At 42.1% G+C, this 24056-nt stretch overlaps 1 protein-coding gene across 1 annotated transcript; it reads left to right on the top strand.

Annotated features, from left to right (window-relative positions):
- The first annotated feature begins 407 nt into the window (after nucleotides 1–407).
- LOC309706006 (carbohydrate sulfotransferase 11) lies at nucleotides 408–24039 on the top strand. The gene is made up of 3 exons (XM_082532182.1): nucleotides 408–1104; nucleotides 14578–14657; nucleotides 19888–24039. Exons 1-3 carry the CDS (start codon nucleotides 1011–1013, stop codon nucleotides 20731–20733), a joined length of 1020 nt encoding a protein of 339 aa, XP_082388308.1. The 5' UTR covers nucleotides 408–1010; the 3' UTR covers nucleotides 20734–24039.
- Nucleotides 24040–24056: the final 17 nt, after the last annotated feature.

The following is a 24056-nucleotide window of genomic DNA, read 5'->3' as shown; positions in this document are numbered from 1 at the left end:
TCATTTAAAACAGTCCATATTATCTCCCATCCTAAATGTTGGTTTTTCCAGCTACTTTTGATCCTCTGGAAATGGGGGTGGGAACTGATTTTTATAGACCAGTCCCCCACTCTGAATTGGAAAAGAACCACACTTTTCCAACAGATCTAACATTTCAGGCTATATGAAGGCTTTCTCTGGGTGTTTCTTTGCTAATCTTAAAATTTAGTCTTGTCCCAGCATCATAAAAACCATGTCTGAAACCAGTGATGTCTTTAATATTTCTGGTATTAAATTTTGTTCTATTTGTACGAAAGTTTTACACATTTTTTAAAGACTGAAATTCAGCAAGTTTTTAAAATCTAACGTTTGAAATTCATAAAAGGTGCAAGACTCTTATTCTGAAATGCCTCTAGAAGCGTTTCCACCAGTGATATTAATTTATTTTTTTATTAATTTCGCATTAATGAATTGCAAACCGGTTCAGTCCCAAACTCACAGCAGATTTCATACTGTCTGTATAGAAGTTTTACTTTGAAAGGTCTCCCCGGAACCCGCCCTTCTTCTGAAACGTGTCGCTTATTTCTCGACCACTGGGTCGTTGAGTGGTTGGACCCTTTCTGTGTCCGCGGGGAGAAAGGGGTTAAGCGGACATTTGGAAAGACCCTGTCGTGGCGTATAAAGGGCCCGTTACCCACGCAGTCCGGCGGCCTGTGCTGGCACCACAGCGGCAGTGATGCAGCCTTCTCCGTCGTCTCTACAAAGGCACACAGAAACGCGTCGGTAACCGAGAGAGACACGGCAGACCAGCGGAGTCTGCCGCCCGGGGCCCCCTCGTCCTCCCTCACCGCTGCCTCCTCCTGACCCGGCATGCGAGGATGTCCAGGAAGATAAGGAGCGGCAAAGGTCGAGCAGCGAGCCGGATCGATGCTCCCACGGCCGGTGAAGTAGACTCGACAAAAACCGTGTAGTTCGCCTGAACCCTGGCAGGATTGGGCTCGGCTTCTCGGTGGCTTCCAGAGACTCTCAGGATGAGGAAACCCAGGGTGATCCGGATGGTTTTTGCCTTGTCCCTGGGATGTTTCGTCATGGTCATATTCTACTTTAACAGCAGTCTGAAGCCAGGTGAGTATAAATCCCATAAATACACAATATTTCCCCCTCTGCTCTGCTTAAACTTGCTTCCACACCCTGCCATCGGAGCGCTCATTCTCCTGCATCCCCGCTCTGTCTGCCTGCCGCTACGCTAAGAATAAAACTAAAGCTAACATGAAACATTAGAAATTAAGCGCCCCGTGAATAGTTTACACAGACGTCCCAACCTGACACCTTTCAAGCAAAGAAAATATTTCATCACTTTTATCAGTTCATCTCCATCCATCTGCAAATGACTCAAGTATTTAAATATGAGGGTTTGTTTTTTTCTTTTATCAGTAACAAAAGAAGTTTGATTAAATATTAATTTATGTTTTTCTAAATTTACATCTAAATTTATCTCATATGATCTATAGTCCCATAAAGGGTTGTGTGTTTATGAAGATCTCTTGTGTGGAGACAAAAGTGTATCTGATGTATGGGCTCTAGTTTAAAGTGTGCAGCAGACCAGCTGGTCCTTTTCTGTTGGCATATGGGTTTGCCCATGCCTTCATAATAAAACCCATTCATAACCCGCTGTGTTAATGGGTTGTGGCATACTTGTAATCCAATACACATATCAGTGAAGTGCATGAAAGCAGGCTATTGAGACATTCTTAGCCCAGCTATAAAGGATTTTTTTGTGCGACTTGTTGGTCCTTGTCATTCCAATACTAAAGCGTGGCCTCCAGCCCATTGTCATTTCACCCCGTTGTGCTCCATCCCGATGTCTTTATTTTCCCATGAAGCTCAGATCTAAATTGAGGAACAGGAGAAAAACTTCCATTAGCAGAGTGTTTAGCGCAGTGTTTCCTCAGCTACAGGGAGGAGGGCTGGGAGCAGACGCAGCTGGCTGGCAGTGGGGTTGTCCCTTCGGTGGGATCTGCTTCCCTCTGCCACATACAAAGGCCTCTTTCACACGTGCTCAGCTATTTTAGGGGCCTAAAAACTGTAGGTATAGCCCATATTGTGAGGTGGATTCACGTTTAATGGCGATCCCAGAAAGTTTGGGTGTGTGACATGTCCATAAGTAACTTGTGAAAGACGTTACTGTCAGTGTAGTGTTACACTGTTAAAGTCAGGGGTATCGGTTATGATAGCGTGACTGATATGCTTTTCTGTCAGTAGGTTAACGTGTCAGTGCGGTAGGTGTGATTGTGTAAGATACAGTCACAAACCGTTACAGGTGTGTGGTTGAAATCAAAATCAAGGGTGTGGTTCTTCGGAAATGATGCGATAGTGCTGCAAGATGGTCTCAACATGCAGTTGTAAAAGAATAAAGTAACAGTCTGTGCTGTTTAGTGTATTTACATTAAGTGATGTTTGCATTTACAGTAGGATCTCGCACTCGCATTGCTTTTGATTTGATAGTCATACTCTAAAAATGGGACACTAAAAGCTTGAGGAATTCTTAATCATCCAGGTAGAAAATCCCAGAAAGTTTTCGTAACCAAGTTTCTTCTTCAGCCTCACCTGCATTAACAATAAAGTTGGATAATAATTGAAACAAGCACCGCAGACAAACAAAGAGCCAGAAGATCAGTTTCATGATCATTATTATGCAAAGCGCCATGACCATTGGTCAGTGGCCACGTGTACTTAAATCACAGCAATGTAAGATGGTGCAAAATGTACTCTTAGCCCCCCTCACCGTGAACGTAAATAGGAAATGATCACCTCTAAACTGATCAGGGGGTTTCCTCATCATCTTACAAACCTGTGTTCATCTAAAAGCTTCTACTGCTGATCATAACAGCTTAAAAATGCCTCCACCAAATAAATATTGTCTTTCAATATTGCTCTGAAACATGGTGCTTGTTGTTTTGACAGTATTACAGAAAGCTTTATCGCGCCAGTCCAAAGGACTAACAAAAAAATGTGTCCTTGATAGTACTAGAGGCTAAGGTACTGCTATCCAGACGCAGGACTTCACATTTCTGACATTTTGAGGAGCAAATTCAAATTAAGAGATAGAAAATTACAGATAATCCAGGCCTTTGTGACATGTTTTTAGTGCCAGCTTCATAGATTAACAAAACTATGTTTCATCTGCATGTCAGTGGAAATGTGTATATATTTATTTTAGCAGGCGATCTCATAGAACTTCATAACTAACCTTTGACTTGACTTTTACATTTGTGACTTCTAGATAAAAACATTGGTTCATCTGTGTGCACGTCCTCGTGTAGCTATACTGGACAAAATGCTTTTGCTTCATTGTAACTAATAAAAACGGGAGACATGTCCTAGCAGGAAAAGCAGGGGTGTGTTAGTGACAGTAATGATGGTTTGCTGCTCGGTGATATAATGACTTAACGAAGCCATCGGCGGTCTTATTGGCCACACCTGTGCTTCTACTTCGTGGGAAATTCAGCGTTGGTGTGGAAGAGCAGCACACTAGAGCTGTCCCATCAAAAAGTGGCACTGCAAGTTAAATTTTTTATGTCCTTGTTAAGTAAGCAGGTCTTAAAACAGCGTCATACCCTAGTCTCTTGAAAAAGAAGGTAGCAATCTTGATCAGTCACCATCCATTTAAACTGGCTTTTTCACAAGGTTGTGCGCTTCACTGTATAAAAGAAAGGGGAGCGCTTGATTCGTTACAGGTCCAAACGAGAGCTTTCTAGCCAGGATAAATGCACAAAAGCAATTGTTTCCTCACCAGCTACAAAAATCGGCACTGAATGATTTTCCAGTCCGATCGACAGTGCAAACCCCCAAAATTAAAGATGCTTTTGTTTACGATTACTGTAAATTGCTATTGTGTATTAATTTGCCTTTGTGAGTTAATTTTGATTGAATAGGTTTACAACCAGTGCTTTGATGAGACACATGGCATAAGTGCACACATTCCTAGATGCTGCCTCTGTTTTTTTTGGGGGGGGGGGGGATTGGCTCCACGTATTCCAAACACACCTGGAATGCAGCTCACGCGCCGACCATTAAACCTGCCTGTCTGCTCTAAGTGAATCTAAATTGGTTTCAGATATGCAGTTAGTTAGGGGAGGTGAAGCCGCTCTATCTGGGGTAAAGGTCAGAGTGTTTTTAGGCGATGTGAAGCTGAAGGAGAACAGCCGCATAACAAAGGAACATAGTGCCAAGTCAGAGTTAGCATAAAATTACAGTGCTTGGAAATGCAGTGCTAATCCAAATTTAGCATAATTGCATAGATGCAGAGTGGCTTTACTGTAACATCCTGGACAGAAATAGTTTTTCAGAACACGAGTTGCCTTTCATGCTGCAGAAACTTAACCCTTTGTGACGTCTTCGTATCCGGTCTTTGAAATTCACATCTGTTTTAGAAAAGCTGACTTTGTAAGATGGGCTTATGTGTCAGCGTGAGAGGTCTTTACTACAGTCGCCACTATGATTTCGCCTTTGGGCTTTTAGACGCATTGACTGAAGAGGAAGAAGTATATCATAGTCTGGAATGTGGTGTTGTATGTTACAGCACAGTGAGGGACTTCTCCCTTTGTTTTCCTGGGAGTAAAATCCAGGAACATCACACATACAGATGTGAGCTGACTGCTATGAGTGTAGCTAGTTGTAGCTGTTTAATCACAAACAGAGCCTGAGACTATTGTGTGGGCCTCGGGGCAGCTGTTGTTATTCATGTACTAGAGACTTACCCCCATCTCATACCTCCCTTGTCTAGGCTTGACTTGAGGCCACAAAAGTCATAAAAATTAGCTTCCCAGAACTCTGTCGGAGCACTGACGAAATTGTTGCGGCGCTCTTTGGAAACTAATTTTCACACATGGTCACTTGTGGATGGGACATTATCCAATTAAAAGCAGACGCATCCACACGGGAACAGTGTGTGACTTGATCTTCGTATGCTGCGGCGTGCAGTTGCCAATTGAAACCGCTCGCTCCTCCTGGCTGCTGTCAGATCCCCGTCCGTCTGCGGTGACATGGGGGGTCGGGGTGGTCCTGCTGTTCCAGCCTGTTCTCCAGCCAGCTGCATATTCATGAAACGGCACAGCAGGAGCTGATAGCACAGAAAGTACTCTGGAGGAATTTTTTCAAAATTACATTAGGACCATCTGCTTTCAGAGCCCGTATCCTCAAGTGATTTGATTTTTCTGGTTTGTCCTTTCGCAATTAAAGTTACTGAATAAGCCTTCTGCTCTACTATTTCAATCCAAGTGCTCTGTGGTAGCCAAATAATTCAACTCATCCCCACTTTGGTCCAGACTAAATTACACTGGCAAATATTGTCTGGGTTAGGGTTGTTCTGGTTCAGTAATTTTAGTCGCGCTCGATTAAAAAGCCCACGCAGAGCCAGGCTTTTATTATTCCTCACTCAAAGAGCAACAAGAGACATGACATCATGTACAGGTACATGTTTCTACATAAATTTTACATATACAGGTGCAATGATCTTTTCCTCTTTATCAAGCCTTTTCATAAGGCATATATGATATATATTGATCATATAGTATATATAATGGAAGCAATAACATTTTTTTTAAATATTTTATTTTTATGTTAAAATAATAAGTGGGTATACAGAGGGCTGTCACTCCTGGATTCCTATTGCAAATTGATTAGAATGCATGTCCATGCACGTTAGGCTTATGTGTGGTTGTAAATTGGCTGGTGGGATGGTTAATGTTAATCTGAGGTAACTAAAGTTTATACAATGAGGTGATGGTGTAGAGTGCTCGGAGTGATCAGGAAGAGTGCAGAATAAATACCAATCTATTTGATTGTGTTTACTAATGCATGCAGTGTTTGTCACAGTAAAGTTACTGACCGCCCTAATGTATGGTAGACATTCAGTGTCCTCAGATGATGAACCTTAATAACTTGAATCACCCAGTAAACAGCTGTCATTGTAGGATCACAGAAATCTGTGACACTGACAGCAGTGACTAGTGGTTAAAGTGTCGCCTCACAGCAGCAAGCGTCCTCATTTTTTATGTACGTATAAAACAGAAAACTCTAACACCAGGCTGTTAAGGTCCATTAGTGAATTTAACACATCATTGCTTTTGCATATGAAGAAAGTCGGAGGTGCCTAGACCCACGGGAGATTCAGTTTAAGTTAAATGGACCTCAGGATTGTACTACACTTAGGGCTGCTCAATTAATCGAATTTTAATCACGATTACGATCTGGGCTTTCAACGATCATTAAAAATGACTGAGCCGATTATTAGCCCCTCCCTCATTTATTCGCGACACCTTAAAGGCCGGTCCGTGAAAATATTGTCGGGCATAAACCGTCCGTGGCGCAAAAAAGGTTGGAGACCGCTGATTAAGAGGACCCGAGGGAAGCTCGGAAAGCTAAGCAGAAGTTATTTGGAGAGGAGAGAGTGACTGCTGTTGGTTGAAAAGAGAGGTAAAAAAACTTCAGTGGTGTTGCACACTATTTTATATTATTTTTTTAAAGTCATTGTTAACCCTTTAAAGCCGGTCAGAGCAGCACGCTCCGTGTTGTGTAACTATTTTTAAATCCCTGTAGAACCTGAACCGTGTAAGCTAGCGCAATAATTTGTTTTGCATATGAAACCGGAGGAGTTGTACTTACATCTGATGCCATCAGCTTGTCCTCGGTCACGGTTTCCTTCCACATAAAGCTTTGCAAAAATTGCATAAAAAGCGCTTGCAGCAACAAAAACATAATATTCCAGAAACACGCTTTGCCGTTCCTGTCAGCTGTTCGTAACACTTCCCACAGTGAAATGATGCACCTGCTGTTTTCTTTGCAAATTTGCATCATAGGATTGTTTTTTGTTTTTCCTGCAGTATATAAAAACTGTATCTCCAAAATAAAACTATGAAGACACTCAAAATAAATTTCCTGTTGTTGTAAACTATTTTTTGCAACTTTATTGTATTTAAAGTTTTGAGGGATAAGCCTCTTAAATTTCTCCAAGTAGAAATATATGTAAACAAAACAAAAGCGATTTTCAATTTTTTTTTGTAGTTTATTGCACTTTTTTGCAATTTATGTAATTACTATGGACTTAATGCATACATATTATTAAAATATGGGCTATAACAGTTGTATTGATGTATAGCAACTTGAAATGCTCCAACAAATGGCACTACAGCATGTAAAAAAAATAATATAAGCTCTGGTGGACTTGGTTCTATAGTAGGTCTTAAAGGGTTAAATAAATATCGTCAAATAATCGTGATCTCAATTTCAGTGAAAATAATCGTGATTATCATTTTTGCCATAATCGAGCAGCCCTAACTACACTGGTGAAACATGCAGTCGGGTCAGTATTTTCCTGTGTGATGGATATTTCTCTTTACGGCCAAATATGTGTCTATTGTCACTGTTTCCAACTGCTCAAATGCAGATGTGATGGATTTTAGTCAGCCAGCTAATGAGTCGCCCCACAAATGCACATTGAACTCTTTTACGCTTCTGCACAGGATCATAGGGACTCCTGGATCTGCAGACATTCTTCTAAGACTCAGCAAACAGACAGTACACCACCCACATGCTCCTGCCTATGCACTAACACCCTTTTCACACACACACACATTTGTGGCCTAAAAGGATCAGGCTTTCCCTTGTACAGCGTCAAAGCTACTCTTTGGCAAGTCAGGTCAAGGAAGGGGGGGGCAGTTTTCCCAGTGGGACCTAAACACAGAGCTCATTTCATGGCTCGGACAGCAGGAACACACATCGGCCTTTCTATATTTTGCATTTCCCCAGCATTTGGTTCCGTGCGTACCGTAAGGAATGCTGTAGGCTTTGGGGGTCCAGACAGGGTTAAACCAACAGGACGACGTCTTCCTTTGAGTCTGCCTTAGCTGGGGTTGGTGAGTTTCAGACGTCTTGTATCAGTGGAGGAGTTAAGGGCAGCTGAGACACTGTTTTGTTAGAGTGGTACACGGTTATAACCAGCAGCTTTTTTTTTCTTCCCCCTTCTAATGGCAAAACATAGCACACATTTTTCCACCTATATCTATGCTGTGCAGTGTGTCCTAGTGTCTGCGCCCAGTCCTGATATCCAGCTATTCTGACATTTTAAACAGTTTCTTGATATTTTCACCTGCCCCCCTTTTAAATACCTCATGACAAAACTTGGACTGTAAATTTCCTTGCTTGCTAATTGATGCCAAGTTAGCAGATGACAGATGAGACACAAACCTTTTCAGTGTGCCGTCTCACCCTGTTGCTGAAACACTCAGTTTTCCAGGTGTTTGTCAGCTTCTGAATCATTTCAGCCGCTACCTCTCTGTTCCATTTTAGTGCTCTCTTTGGGAGAGGTCGCAATGAAATGTGTTTAGAAAACAGGTCAGATAAATTGGTGCGCTGTGGCAGAATGATCTCCTCACCTCGGCAGCTCAAGGCAAAAGACAAAGCCTCCTTTTGGCAGCAGCATCCGGCTGCATGTGACGCTCTTGATTCCAGTAATAAGGCATCATCTGGCTTTTTGGCAGAGGTGAATCCACTAAATGAGAAGATTATTTAAGTGTCAAAAGAATTGATGCTGATTACTGTGAAGCTTGCTTCTTATGTATAAATCTCTGAGTGTTTGCTGTGATCAGTGATATTCTTGTTATTGCAACAGCTAAGTACTTTCTAAGTGTTTTCCCAGGCTGTTCGCCTGGTACCTCTACGTTTGCCTATGTCAAACCAGGAGCCAAGTTAATGTTGAGGGTGCTGCACACTCACAGCAACTTTTTATCTCAAGGTGATTGCAAAGTTCGGCTGGTAGGAAGAAACCTTTCTGCAAACTGAGTCTGACTTTGACTAATGGCAATCACTCTGTAAGATTGTTGAAGGTTTGCTGGTTGGCTTTTGGTTCTAATCCTCTAGAAAAAGAAGGCTGCTCAGCACGATTCTAATTGCTAATTTGAATTGTTGAATTTCTGTCTATATAGAACCAAATTGCGTGTAATGATATCAGACTGATAGCACAAGCTCTGTCTCATGGCAACATTTACGGCAGGTTTTAGTAACATGGTTGGCATGCTTGACAATCTCATTTTGCAACAAAGTAACTGAAATTAAATAAGTAAATCTTATTGGATTAACACATTGCATAGTATGGGCCAGTAATATTGGCCTGCTGGTAAACCAGTTGGCTGTTTGTACCTCGACGGTGTTCCTATGGTCAGAAAGTTTAGTGTGGAACTTTGTAAAACTCCACTTTTGATGGTTGAAAGAGCGACCACCACACCGTTTTCAGCTGGAAGAATCAGAATAATTTGTCAGTACTGACAGCAGTACCAATGCTAGCTAACTGAATGTAGTGTGTGTCAGGCACTGGCTTTATATGGGGTTGTAGTGGTTATTTGTGTTTATGAGTGATAAATTATCACATGTGGTCAAAGTGTAAGTCAAAGTGTAAACGATTGTAAAATGTGACGCTAACACAACAGTCATGTTCAACTGTTGAAATCCTGCTTATCAGTAAATCCACAAAGTACCAAGTTTGATATGAGCCAATGCTGTCCTGTCCGAATTCAGGCAAACTGTGCTTCAAAGACTGGACAGAAGACCACGTGCAGATTTGTTGACATTGACCAAATTTGACTGAAAACAGAACTCACTTTAGCAAAATAAGTGCAGTTTTTATAGGTGTTTTGGGGAAATGGCTGCTTTGTTTAAGTTCCATGGGTCATTCCACACAGTATTTTAAGAGAGAGTGCAAAAGAACGAAATGCAATGCATCCCTTTTTTAGCTTTTATAAATTGGTCCTGAATAACTTTAGTTGCAGCCAGACTGGGAATTTTGCCTCTAAATTGGGTGCATTCAAGTTAAGTGGGAAACACTGTAAACTGTTTTAATGGTTGCTATCTGGGTAGAAGCCAGTGCAAGCTAACACTGAGCAGCTTATATTTTTATTGAACTGAACATTAACATTTAGTGCTATATCTGTGGTAGGGCTGAACGATTATGGTCAAAGTGATCATTTTGATCACTTGTTAGTCAGTATTGGTGTTCATTCACTTGGTTTGAGTGAATCTTTGGCAAAGATTTTGGTGACGTCAGTGCACCTTTGTGAGCGCTGATGCACAGTATGCATGCTCGCTTTAATGGACTTTTATGGAGCTGATGTTGGACAGTTCACGTCAGCAGCCATGTTTTTTTTGTTTTTTGTTTGTCTGTTTGCTTGTTTTGGCCGAGTTTTATTTAGAACTGCAGTTTTTGGTGTTTTTTTTTTTTTTTTTCAGCCAGCTGATTGCTTAAGAGTATTTCTGAAAAATGGATGATGATGATCCACTTCGAGGCATGAGTGTGGCAGACATTTGAATTCTGTTGTATATCTTTGAACGTAGTCTTACTAGTCCAGGACACTTCAGAACGGCTGTGACTGTCACATGCTGGCATGCAGTCGGAGCTCCTGATTTGCTTTTTGCTTTGCATTCTATTGGCTGAGCACATATTTTAAATATGTGATCGTGTTCATTTAACTGTGGGAAGCTAAAATCAAGATTAAAATTCCATTAACTGTGCAGCCTTAATGTGTGGTGAGAATGCTGGCCAGTTGTAAAAGATTGCAAAATGAGGCGGCTGATGCAACAGTCACGGTCTACTGTTGCAGTCCTCCTTATCAGTAACTGCACCTGGCATGCTTGCTATAGACAACGCTACGCTGACCAGATTCATACATTATGTTAATAAGTACATGGGGATGGAGTGTCTGAAATAAGACCGGCACTGATATATGATCTTTATACAATACTGTTGCACAGCTTCAGCATTTCTCTAGTTACTCTCACCTGCTGTTAGAAGCTAGTAAAAACCTGTGATTTCAGTTGTATGATCGACTGTGTGTCTCTCGCAGGTATTCTCAATGATTCTGTGTAGTATGCTCATTACTGCATGCTGGGCTGCCTGCAGTGAGCGTGTTTACAGCTCATAACCAGTTTGCCATGAGTGACCTGACCACACCACAGGGAGGAGAGAGGTGCACACATGTGGTCACTTGAGTCTCACAGTAGCCTGTGCTCAATAGTGTTGGGCCTGTGCAGTTTCCACCATTACAGCATCATTGTCTCCAATTAAAGCAGCTAATTAGTAACAAATCCTGAGCTTTTGTAAATCTAATTGTCTCCAGATGACAAATGTTGCTGTTCGTGCAAGTTTGGAGCGTAATGACTGCATAAAAGGCAGACTTGTACATAAGGCGTTTGTGCATACTGCCATTTGAATAATGGCACAGCACAGGAAGTCATTTGTTCAATGGGCAGTTAGTGCTGAGTTGCACTGCTCAATCTGGACTTGGAGCCACACAGCTGCTTGCAGATGTTTACTCCAGTGAAAAGCAGCCTGGCCTTGTCTCTGTGAGCAAACTGATGTCATTTCATTGTTGATGCGCTGTGAAGAGCACGTCTCTAACAGGAAGTTATGTGTTTAAACTTGAGTTTAGCCATGAGCCAGTGGCTTCAAGACAAAAGAACCAAATCCTAAAGTGGATTTTTTTTTTTTTAAATCAAATGATGAAGATGTTAATTGAAGGGACAGACTTTATTCATTCCGAACTTTATAAATAATCCCCCTTTTTCATTTGTTGAAAGTGACAGGTATCCCTGCAGTCCAGCACCTGTGGACATCATCACATGCTTCCTTCTTTGAGGTTTGCTGTTCACTTTTGGTCTCAGTAAGTGAAAAGCATGCTGGGCTGATGTTAGGTGAGCGACTCTGTTCTTTGCCCTGAGATTTGGGTTATGATCCGTTTGCATTGTTATACACCGTCTGAACAGTTTCGGAGCATTTGTCTGAACCTGAGCCTCTTTGGACCTCATAGTGGTCCAGTGAACTGCTTCTGTGTAACACTTGAAACAAGTTCAAGTACGACTTTTATCTGCTTAGTTTGCTGTCGATAATGAGGGAACCTGGCTGTTGGACTGCTTGTCAGTGAATTTCGAGCCTCTAAAACTGGGGGAGTTTGTGAAAATGGATGTAATCATTAAACAGTTAATGTGATATTTTTCTTCACATTGTGGTTATGGAGCAAGAAGAGTTCCGGTTTCAGAAATATGAGTCAAGTTAAATTTAAATGGCAGCAATACAGAAGAACATTTATGGAGTTTTCTGAATGAGTTTCAATGGATTATTGCCTGTATCGCTTGAACCTCCTGAGCAGCAAGGGGTGAACATTTGTTAGTGAAAATATGGAAATTTTGTGTGTGTGTGTGTGTGTGTGTGTGTGCGTGTGTGTGTGTGTGTGTGTGTGCGCGTGTGTGCGCGTGTGTGTGTGTGTGCGCGTGTGTGTGTGTGCGCGTGTGTGTGTGTGCGCGTGTGTGTGCGCGTGTGTGTGTGTGTATTTGAATACTTGAATTCCTTGAATCGTCAAACATACTGGGAAGTTCATGAATTGAAGCAAGGTCTAACTTGTGTAGAAAGGGATCACTAATTGCAGGGATTATTCTTCCTGGAATCGACACGCACGCTAAAAGCAAAGTTGGTTCAATGCTGGATTTTCCAGAAAGAGGCACCGATGTCACCCTGAAACTACACTGCACCAGGTGGTCTGAGTTCAGCAAGATACTGGAAACCTAACCCTCTTCAGCTGAACTGAATCAGCAGCATGAGGACTTATTCTGTGAGCTTTTCACAGCAGCTTCAGATTGCCTGATCTTTGGACGGAGCTACGCTAGCTGTTTCTTTTCCCAGTCTTCTAACGCAGCGGTCCCCAAACCCCGGGCCACGGACCGGTAGCGGTCCGTGAGTCGTTTGGTACTGGGTCGCGAGAGTTGAGGCTCGGGTGTGAAATGTATGGTTTTTATCAGTTTTCAGCGTTATTTTGTTATCGTTTTTATCGTTAACTCGGTTTTCCTGGGTCTTTTCACATGTGTTATGAATAAATCTTCTTTTTTTCGGTACCAGTACTAGTTTTATTTTGTTGTATTTATCCGCGACATCTTAAAGGCCGGTCCGTGAAAATATTGTCGTGTATAAACCGGTCCATGGCGCAAAAAAGGTTGGGGACCGCTGCTCTAACGAAGTGCCTCCTGGCTAACTTCATAATTTAAAACACTAAAATGACTCGTCTCATCTGAAGAAGGGGACAGATTGCAGTTTTATCTTCAAGCTAACACTTACTGGCTAAACACACCAGAATACATCTGCGTTTCATTTAGGGAGTGTGCGTTTTTCATAAAAACATCTGATGAAGCGGGGCTATCTATGTTTATCTCTGAGGAAAAAACAAATAACCTCCACACTACGCTGCAGATGGAGTGAAGATATGGCTTTTATAGAAAGTGACTACGTCCACAACATGCATGCAGATCAGATGGAAGTGTCTCTCTCAGTAACTCAGTCTCGTGAGTGTTGATTGTAACCTTACATCTGTGGCCGGAAAGTGTACGATGTGATGAGCTTGTTCTGTAAATCAAATAAGCTGTGCTCCTGTGGGGATGTTCGCAGTGTCTTGGAGTCCTGCTGCTCCCTGTTGTGTCAGCGAGTCATGGTTCAGCAGCGTGGTGCTCATCTCTGCTTTCACTGCAGGCAGGTTGGAGTGCAGAATACTTGATGGTAGATGTTGTTCTGAGAGCTCGTTTTCATTTTTCTAACTATGATGAAACTGTTTGAGTGAAGCAACCACTGCCTTTTCAAACCAGGCCGCACGCCTTTGCATCTTTCTTTTTTTTCTCCAACGAAGGCCTGCAGCTTTTAGGAGGAACAGATCGACTACCTTTACCCAGATTAAATCTGAGGATCATGTGGTGAAACTCTATACATGTCCAATATCTGGAAGGAAACAAATGATGGCTCTAAGCCAAAGGACATAAATAAGGTCCTTTTATCCTTCCTTTCAAACTTGAGTCTGACATAACGTGGAAAATGAAATGTTCTGCCCGGCCAAAACTCTTGTTCCGTTTCTAAAGCACTCGAGCAAATAAAAGCAGCGATAACAAACCATGAAAGTTTACTTTATTGTTTCAGTGCAACGTTTTTGTGCTCAGTTTGTGTTAATGTTCTACAGTGCACTTTATTCTCCTGTTTTATCTGTCTAATGATATACCACACTGTATTATTATTTATGATAATGGTAGTTAACACCAACAGTAGTAGTTAAATAGTAAATGAGCTGATTCTTGTGTACTGCTTGGGTTCAGTATCTTGCTTGAGGATATTTGGCTAATTATAATTTTGGCATTCAGTAATTCAGTGAATGATCAAATAAAATAATTGCGCTGCACCTCTTTATCCTCGGCCTTTGTTCCTCCCTGAAACCCTGCAGTAAGCTCACGCCCCTTCAGGCTGCAGCATGTTAAACTTCAATAAAAGCGCGAAGTCAGCGACTGATTGGTAATCATGGGATGGACACCGTCCCCCTTCTAACTCATCTCATGTTGACAGTTTGCAAATGTATCGTGCATATTTTCTTTAAAATGTGTCCACAGAAATATGAACACCAGCCAAACTACCACAGTCAGGGTCACAGGACCACATTTGGGCGTGATGACACACATTCACAAAAGCATTATTAGTGATAATTCAGCGGTGACTGCTCCATAACCGATGTGCTTTTTCCTCAGCCTCAGAGGCGGTGGGTGAAAGCGGCAGCAGACAGAAGTCGAGGAGGAGTCCTCTACAGACGCTGTACGATGGCGATCAGGTCAGTCTAACGTCATGTGCACTTTAAATATTTATTTGTAAGGATTTATTCCAGGATTACTCGGGGTTATTTTAACAAACTTGGCAAAGGTTATGATAAATAGTCATTTTGTGATTTTATGATTCTTTGTGTTTCTGGAACGTTCTATGTTTGAATGAAAGAGAGCACACATAACCAGACAGGATAGGCCGAGTGTTTAATGACAAACAGGGTCTCATTTTTAATATTTAATAATAATCTTCTAGCTGTGGAAATTCAGTCCTCCTGCAGTTTGTTGGCATAAATAAATCAGTGTCCAAAACTCTTGAGTCACAATTGTTTATACTTTGCTTGGGGAAAAAAGAAGTAGGTGGAGTGATTTACTGAAACATGCAAACATACATGGAAATGCAGTGTAACGGTAAAAACAGACTTTGTACAATTCTAACAAGCTTGAAAGTTCACATTTGGTGTGACCGCCTTTATTCTTCAGAACAGCTGGAACGCTAATGAATGCTTTCTTAGAACTGACTAGACTTCAGAAATAGTTCTGCAGGCTTCTTGAAAGACACTCAAAAGCTCTTCTCTGGATGTTGGCTGCTTTTCGTTCTGTGCTCGGTCATGATGATCCCACACTGATTCAGTCATGTTGAGGTCCGTGCTTTGGGGAGGCCGATCCATGGCTGATAGGAAAAAAACCACAGAGGTTTTTAAGGAGCTTGGAAAGAAAAGCGTCTGGACTTCTTTAAGTTTCCTTGAAGATGTTTCACCTCTCATCTGAGAAGTTTCTTCAGTTTGAAGAGCAACTGGTGGAGAGTCCCAGTTTTTAAACCCTATGGGAGTGTTCCCAAGTGGGTCATGGACCCCCCCTATGCGGTCGTTCAGTCTGACGTCACTAGCCGTGTCTGGACCTAAACTCCGCTGCAGGTCCATATATCAAACGATCACTATGGCATTACTGAGAGTTGAAAAACTGTCTAAAGTCTTTCATCTTTAATAAAATGATCAGCGTTCTGCTCTACCAGGTGTAACAATTGAGTTTAACATCCAGGCATCCATGAAAACGGAATTTATGACATTTAACGGAGTTAGAAGTTAGCAGGAAGTTAGCTCGCTAGCTTCTATCTAAATACAATATAGCATGTCCTGACTGTGGGGTTTTGGAAACAAATTAAAACGTACAGCTCTGCTATCACTTCCAGCATAAATGAAGACAGAAAACTAAACAGCAGTGACGTTTGTAGGGTTACTGAAGTTGGGCTAGCTGGTATATAATGATGTGCTACGTGACCGCTAGCGACACAGCTATGTTAGCATAATATAAACAAGCTAACTTTTTTTCCACTCGATAAAAGTTACCGTGAGTGTTCTCAGTGGTCAGGAACAAATGTAATCGCATGGCAGGATGCTGTAAAAGGACCAAACTTCAGCCAGGAGAGCAACTGAGATAATCCATCCACAATACGAGGTTAGTCATTCATATACTGCTGCATGGGCTGGGCTGTAGCTACATCCTAAGGTTTTAAAAACTGAGCTTAAATAAATGATTAGCGGTAATAAAAGCCGAGGGAGGTCAACAGTGATCACTGACTGTTTTAGGAGCTTTTTGAGATCAAATATAAGAAAATGCATAACATTAAACATGTTAACAACACAAAAGCCATATTAAACGCAGACTACTTTAGGCCCGGAAGTAGGATTCGTCACGTCATCACTTAACGACCGGATACACCACCAGCTAGCGGAGAGTCAGAGAGACAATCAGAACAATACTGTCATCCTCTATGTACCAGATTTATCAGAGAAACTCAGGAGAGTTTTCTCCAATCACGACATCCCCGTGTACTTCAGACCCAGCCACACACTCAGACAAAAACTGGTTCATCCCAAAGACAAAACTCCTAAGCACAAACTTAACATCGTAGTGTATGCTGTGCAGTGTGGCGAGGAATGCTCAGACCTCTACATCGGAGAGACCAAACAGCCACTTCATAAACGCATGGCTGAACATAGAAGAGCCACCTCCACTTAATTCAGCAGTTCAGTCCACGTTTTGCTCCAGTCCTCATAAATCTGCTTTAGCTGCATCTAAAGGAAAGTAATACCTGCTCTTTGTAACGAAATGTCTAAGAGACAAATCTCCCCGGAAATTTGTGAAGTCTTGATAGTGATATTTTTCATGTCAAGGAGAAATACTTTGATGCACTCCCATCTGAGCAGTAAAGGAGGAGAAATAAAGGTCGGCCATTTTTGTGGAATTAAAGACACGACATTTATAGAGGAGGATTCACGACTTTGTACAGATACTGTCAGGCAGTTAAGAGTTTTATATTTAGAGATGCGTCTGACTGCTTTTCATCCATGCACAGGTTACATGAAGCTAAAAGCAGTAACAGGAGCCGCCCTTTATCAGGAAATACAAAAATATCACTTTTTCGGTCGTTAGCAGGTTTACTGTCTGCAGCTTAGTATTAGACAGAAACATGTCCATGTGCAGCCTTTCATTTCCACTCTAGTTATGAGTTGCGTATAACAGCTGTACACAACCATTGCCTCACTGGGTGTTGACATATCTGAACACACACTTTCATCCCCGCTTTGTTTTGACTCAAGCTCACTTGACATTAAACAGCGATGACTCAGCGTAACTTTTATCTATCAGTTTGTTCTTTGGAAACAGCTGCCATTATTGAGTTCAATTCAGTATTTGCTTTTTGAGGAGGCTTTCTCAGGTAAACACCCGTGGGCGGGGCTCTGAATGACCACTTTCCTCTACGCAGACGTTCAGCGTTCATGATCTGGGCTCTGCTATTAAAGCAAATCTTACAGCTGGTTCCAGTTAAATCTCCCTGTGAGGAGAAGGACGGTGCACATGCCAGAAAACAAACTAGCTCCAGTGGAGTCCAGTCCACTCGCTTCCAATTGATGTCATATTTTCACTGTTCCATTTCCACTTAAACTGTTTAGCAGCAGCAGGATGCTGGAGTGGGCTTGATTAATGTGAGGCAGATTTATTTAATTGTTTAATTCTGTAAACACAATGGGCGACTGATTCTGTCTCCATTTGTTGCTCTCTGCACATGTGCAGCAGGTAACTGGGTGAAAAGCTACATGTAGCGGAATAGCTGACAACCTGGCGACTGGAAGAAACTGAGCAATACGATTAAGAATTGAGTGCAACCATTGCTTACAACTTGTAAGAAAGTTGTAAGACTCTTTGCTGTCACTTTTTTGGGTGCAAAAATCCTCTTTTCAAACTGTTAAGTTTTTGTGATGCGCTGCTTGTAACAAAGTGCTTAAAGATACCAAGGAACTAAGATTTAAATTGTAAGTCGTCTGTGTAGATACAACATTGGTTGACTTGAGTAAGGCGCCTTTTTATACTTTAGTGAAGTGGGTTAACAAACCCAAAACGAGCAGAATTCTTCTAAAAATGGTCAGGTACAAAGACTGGACTAAACTTGAGTGAAAAAGCAGCCAATGTCCAAAAAAAATCTTTGAAAGACCTCCACAAAATCTGGATAATTATTGCTCGAGACCCCTTTTAAAAACTGGCAGGAAAGTCTGAGGCCGACTAATGGCCATTTTATAATTGCACCAACAGCTGTCACCGTCTCACCAAGCTTCTGGCTGACTGATGGTCTTGCAGCCCAGTCCAGCCTTGCGCAGGGCTACAGTCTGGTCCCTGACGTCCTTTGACAGCTCTGTGCTCTTGCTCATGATGGTGGCAGGTTGGAAATGAAGAATGTGTGGTTTATATACATAATGAGTTGAGATCAGGAGTATTTGTAATCGCTTGTGTGCCACATAAGCCCGCAGCCAGTCTGTGAAAGCCAGTATTCAGGCTGGGTGATAGGGGATAACATTTCAGTTGATGAGACTACCGTAAAAATTTAAGACTGTTCATTTCTTTGAATGGAAAAAATTCAGCAGGGATTCAAATAATTATTTCCCCAAGTGTGAAAACACAGATATCTGAAAATCAGTTTTGATTAGTCCAGATGAAATTTCTACAAATGGATCAAAACACGATATCTTTAATGAATGTTTCCACACAGCAAATTGTCACTTCCACTAGCTGCTGCTCGCTCCACTGATTAAATGTTAAAGTGTTCAGCACACTTAAGAAGACTTTGGTGTTCTTTGAAGGTTTGAATGCCATGAAACACTAACAGCAGTTAATATCCTCAAACTATGAACTCATGCATCCTGCTCACATGAAAAGACTGAAACAGGAGTTTCAAACGCACTATTGTGTAACCACAGTGCACAAACCTCTGCTGAGAGGAAGGGTCTGTGTTGGCTCTGCAGTCGTTCAGGTGTCTGCCGCTAAACACAGAGGGTCAGGCGCAGAGTCAAGATGAGTCTGGGGGCTCCAACCACTGCAGTGGGATGCCAGGCTGAGTAAATGAAAGGAGTAAATAAGACATTTGTGCCACGCAGAGGCCAAGCTGAACTGGATGACCTGTGACTTGATTAAAGTTGGGGATGGGCCATAATTAAGACCAACAGAGGAGATAAATCTGTGAGTGCATTTTCTCTCATTCAAAAGGCTGTAAGCGGCGTCCGTATATCATCATAAGGGTGGAGTGAGAAGAGCCTTTTTCAGCCTCGGATGGCGCTGCACAAAATCTGCTAAATGTCCTTAAGCAACACTGAGTTGCTGAAGGTGAAAGTGGGGAAAAATTAGGGGGTGTTGCACTGGAAGGAAGCGAGCTTATTGGATCTGTTTGAAGCTGCAAAGTTGGTCATATCTGAGCTGTCCTACCTGCATTGTTCAACATTCCTTAAAAATTGGACGAAGGGAACATTGGCAATGTAGGCAGTGCTGCTGAATCAGTGGAGTCCTCTCAGGAAGGCCAGATTCTCCCATTCGTCACATTATAACTTAAACTGTCCCAACTTTAAATCACTTTTCCTTGGGTTTAATGCCATGCAAGTCCTGCACTGATACCTGAGGAGTTGTGGGACATGAACCATCAAAGAGCCTGTGGAGGTACATTTACATGCACTCCTCCCCAAAACCAGCAGTGTAGCTATTAATAGGACAGATGCTGAAAGTTGGCTTGAACAGGGAAAAGAGCAACAGCAGAGTTTACCATGAAGAGGGAAAAATTTCTTCTGGTAACTTCTATCATCATAACTTACAATCAGTGCCATAAACTGACCTGAAAAACTCGTATAAATTGTAACTCAGGTTTTTCTTTTATTACTAAATGCCAATTCTCTGCGATTCCTCTCATCCCTGTAGGTTGAGTCGGCGGTACAGGCGATCCATCAGGGCAGACGGGAGCTGCTGGAAGAAGCTTGTCGCTCCTATACCCGCAAACGCAGAGTCCTCATCCCCGAGGACCTGAAGCACATCATCGTGGACGACCAGCACGGCTTGCTCTACTGCTACGTGCCCAAAGTGGCCTGCACCAACTGGAAGCGGGTGCTCATGGTTCTGACGGGCGTTGCCGGGTCCAACAGAGACCCTCTCGCAATCCCTGCCAACGAGGCCCACATCCCCGGAAACCTCCGCACACTTTCTGAGTACTCCACCTCCCAGATCAATCAGCGGCTGCGCTCATACCTGAAGTTCGTCTTCGTGCGCGAGCCCTTTGAGCGGCTGGTGTCTGCGTACCGCAACAAATTCACACGGAGCTACAACACAGCCTTCCATAAACGATACGGCACAAAGATAGTGCGGCAGCACAGGCCGGACCCGCAGCCGGAAGCTCTGGAGAAAGGAAATGACGTCTCCTTTGAGGAGTTTGTCTATTACCTCGTGGACCCAGCCACCCAGCGAGAAGAGCCCTTCAACGAGCACTGGGAGCGGGTGCACTCACTGTGCCACCCCTGCCTCATCCACTATGACGTGGTGGGGAAATACGAGACGCTGGAGCAGGACTCCCGCTACGTGCTGCAGCTGGCCGGGGTGGAGGACCAGGTCAGCTTCCCCGCCTCGTCCAAGAGCACCAGGACTACAGGAGACATGGCTGCCCAGTTCTTCCACAACATCAGCCCCTTTTATCAGAAGAAGCTGTATAATCTCTATCGCATGGACTTCCTGCTCTTCAATTACTCTGTACCAGCCTACCTCAAGTTTAGATGAGGCTGGATTTCACTCGCGCACACAGAAACTAAATTACAGAGCCTGGACACCTGCAGAAGAAGCTTCTCCATGCAAACACTGCAAGTTCTGTTTTAAGAGAAAGAAGAGCAATCCTTATCAGAGCTCCAAAGAAAACTAATTTTATTCTTGAGACCGAACATTGCGATGGAGAACTCTTGAAGGAATCATAAGATCAACATTGATGCCTGAAAAAATAAAACAAAAATTTTAAAAAAGGCAAATCCTCTTGTACTGTAGTTATCGAGCAACTAGATGTTGCTCATTGCTTTTGAATGTGTGAAACAGGGTTGGGCGATATGTTGAAACTGTCCAACCGGGCCACCGTCAGTCCAACTACTGCATTGCTATAATATCTGTTTGCAATCATAAAAGAGATATTTGAGGAAAAGAAGAATCCGCTATTTGGGTTTATGGTTGTAACTCTCTAAGGTGTACGTCATCATACGTGATAGCTCTAACCGTATATTTATGAGCGAGGCAAAACTGGCTTTTCTGTTGTCAGCCAGAATGATTAGTTTCTTTGTTCCCAGTTTTCCAAATCTTGGGAGAAAAATACTCTGATTGCCTGGAGTTGGAGTTAAGGTTAGATTAAGGTCCAATAATGACAATTTAAACCTCAGACGGTTCAACCGGACAAACCAAAGGATCTAAACTAAGCAGTAAGATGAAGTGCGTCCACGCAGTACAAACAGCAGGATAACCTGCTTGCTAATTGATTAGGTTGCCCAACTGTACATGTAGTTTTTGGTCTACTTGTTTAATTTGATTGAATAATATAGATGTTTTTATTCAGTGCCAATCAATTCAACAGCAGCCACTTAAAAATGGCAAACGTGTTTAGTGTTTTGTGAAATGTTTTCCTATACATGTACAGTATGAATTGAGCTTCGATTTAGTCTAATATGTCTCCATTTAAAAAAAGATTTCTGCTTGTAATTATGCAGAATCACAACCTGAAGCTTTTGGCTTTTGCATGCAGGATGTGAAGAGCGGAAAAAGGGAACGCATCGCCGAAGTGCAAACTGAAAACTGCTGGCTTTTATTGGACAGTAATTTGAATCTAAATTTGAAAATGCTCGTCAGTGTTTAATAGAATAAGCGTTGGCCTGGATATCTGCTGGCACTCCTCAAAGCTCAGAGGAATCATTGGATAGTAGAAAGGTTGATCGCTTCCTGGTCCATTATGTTAGCATAATATGCCCAGCCCCACCCACCAACCAAAAAGGAGCAAGAAAGTGCTTAAAAACCCGGCTTTGGACTATATGCGATATAAACGGATATATTTTTCCGATCACTCAGTCCTAGCATGGAATATTTTTGGCTTCATTTTATTCCGGTTGTGGTCTGCTGTTTTTAAAAGTGTATTTGCACGACAAACGTTATTGTTGCAAGTTCCATAGCATAATGATTAAAGTATTAAATTCATGTTTAGACAGTGAATGTCTCTCAACATGTGTGCCTTTGCTTTTGGGCCTTTTGGGGGGGGGGGGTCAGTTCTAAATGACAACTTTTGTAACTGTGACTTTGTTTACTTTTTCGTACTGTAGGAGGAGACTTCTGTGTGAACTATGATATTGTCTTTATTTATTGTGCCATTTCTGATTCCACAGAGTCAAACCAACCAAAATAGGTAAAGTTTCTCTCACGATTTTCAAATAAAATGCATCTCAGAAAGAACTTGTTAATTCCTTAATAGTTACAAGAATTCTCACTGCAATAATGCAGAATACGCCGGGCACATTTTGCATGTCAATCTTTTATTGAAATGATAAACCATGACTGGATGTGACCTAGAAGTGTTTATAAAGGCAACGGTACTACGAAGTCCAGTCAAGCTCGATGTCAGTGGAAATAGGATTAATTACTGTTTCTGAGTGCTATTTCCAGACTAAGGACAAGCTAAAAGTGCATATCAAACAATTGAGAAGGCCCCATACAGAAAAGTGCATACTAAATAATTTGTTCACAAAAACAGCACAAAAACAATCCGTGCCATCAATACACAGACACGGTTAAATACGACAGGCTATATTCAGTGGCATCGTGCTGCACAACAATAAGAGATCCAGTAGAAATTTGGCAAGAACCAACTGAAGGCTCGTCACGGTTTAAAAGGCACAAATCTACAGAAAATAAGCACGATTAAAATCTAACATTCATCCAGACTGTGCAACGCCTAGTATACATTTACACTCAGTATATATGTTATTGCCTGAATACGATCATTTGCCGTGTAACATTTAGGAGCTGACAACAGTTGTACAGATGTGCCAACAGTTATTACGGTGGTTCTACATTACTCCCACTCGCTGCATCCACTTTGAATGGACTGTGGTTTTGATAATGGCCACAGTGAGCTGGTGAATATGGAGACTAAAGTGCAAAACAACTCCACCCTGTCCACGTGTTTATTTATTTTTTCTTCCACCACCTGTTTCCTGTATTCTCTTTTTTTACATGCTGCTTATCTACAGTGGGAATATCTGTGCCTCAGTGCTGGGTGTGAAGAGCTATCAGCAGTAAAAATTGATATAAACTATAGTGCAAAAGTCCCTCATTTCTTTATATTTTGCTAAAATTGGTGCAATGTAGTATGCAATGCAAAAACAGTGTCTGTACGATTGTAACAAGCTTCAAAGCATTTTTGTGATTTTGTTCAGTAGCCCTCACGATTAGTTCTCCAGGCTTTTTGAAGGACACTCAAAGCTCTTCTCTGGATCTTTCTACCTTTTGTTCAGTTCTCTGCCGAGATCACTGCTTCAGTAATGTTGAGGTCCGAGCTCTGGGGAGGCCGATCCATGACTCAGTGCTGCACCGTGTTTTGGGGATCATTGCCATGCAGACAAATGAAGTTGCTGCCAATTAAATGCTTTCCGTGTGGTATTGCATAGTGGATCATGATCTCCAACACCAGTTTCCTCACATTTTTTAACAACACACTGCACACCATGGCAAGAGATGCCAGGTTTTCAGATAATACCTGTTCATAAGTCGGTGTTAATTGGCTTAACAGACAAAGTATTCCTCTGAAAATGGTCCGGTACAAGCACTGGACTGAAAATGGGTGAAAACTCAGCCAATGTCCAAAGAAAAACTTTGAAAGACCTTCTGAAAACCCGGAGAACTGTTGTTCAAGACCTTCTCTTGAATGGGGGAGGGGAAGCAACATATAATGAAAGGATGGGGAGACTCGAGATTATTGCACAGTAGTGTATGTTGTGAATAAATTATAACCACACAATGAATGATTTACTTTTCACAAAATAAAATCTGTTGTGATTGTTATGTCTGCTTTTTTACAA

The sequence above is a fragment of the Aulonocara stuartgranti genome (assembly GCF_965226115.1).
Source record: "Aulonocara stuartgranti genome assembly, chromosome: 5".
Taxonomy (NCBI): domain Eukaryota; kingdom Metazoa; phylum Chordata; class Actinopteri; order Cichliformes; family Cichlidae; genus Aulonocara; species Aulonocara stuartgranti.
Note: the sequence above shows the minus strand (reverse complement) of the source record. Positions and strands in the feature narration are given on the sequence as shown.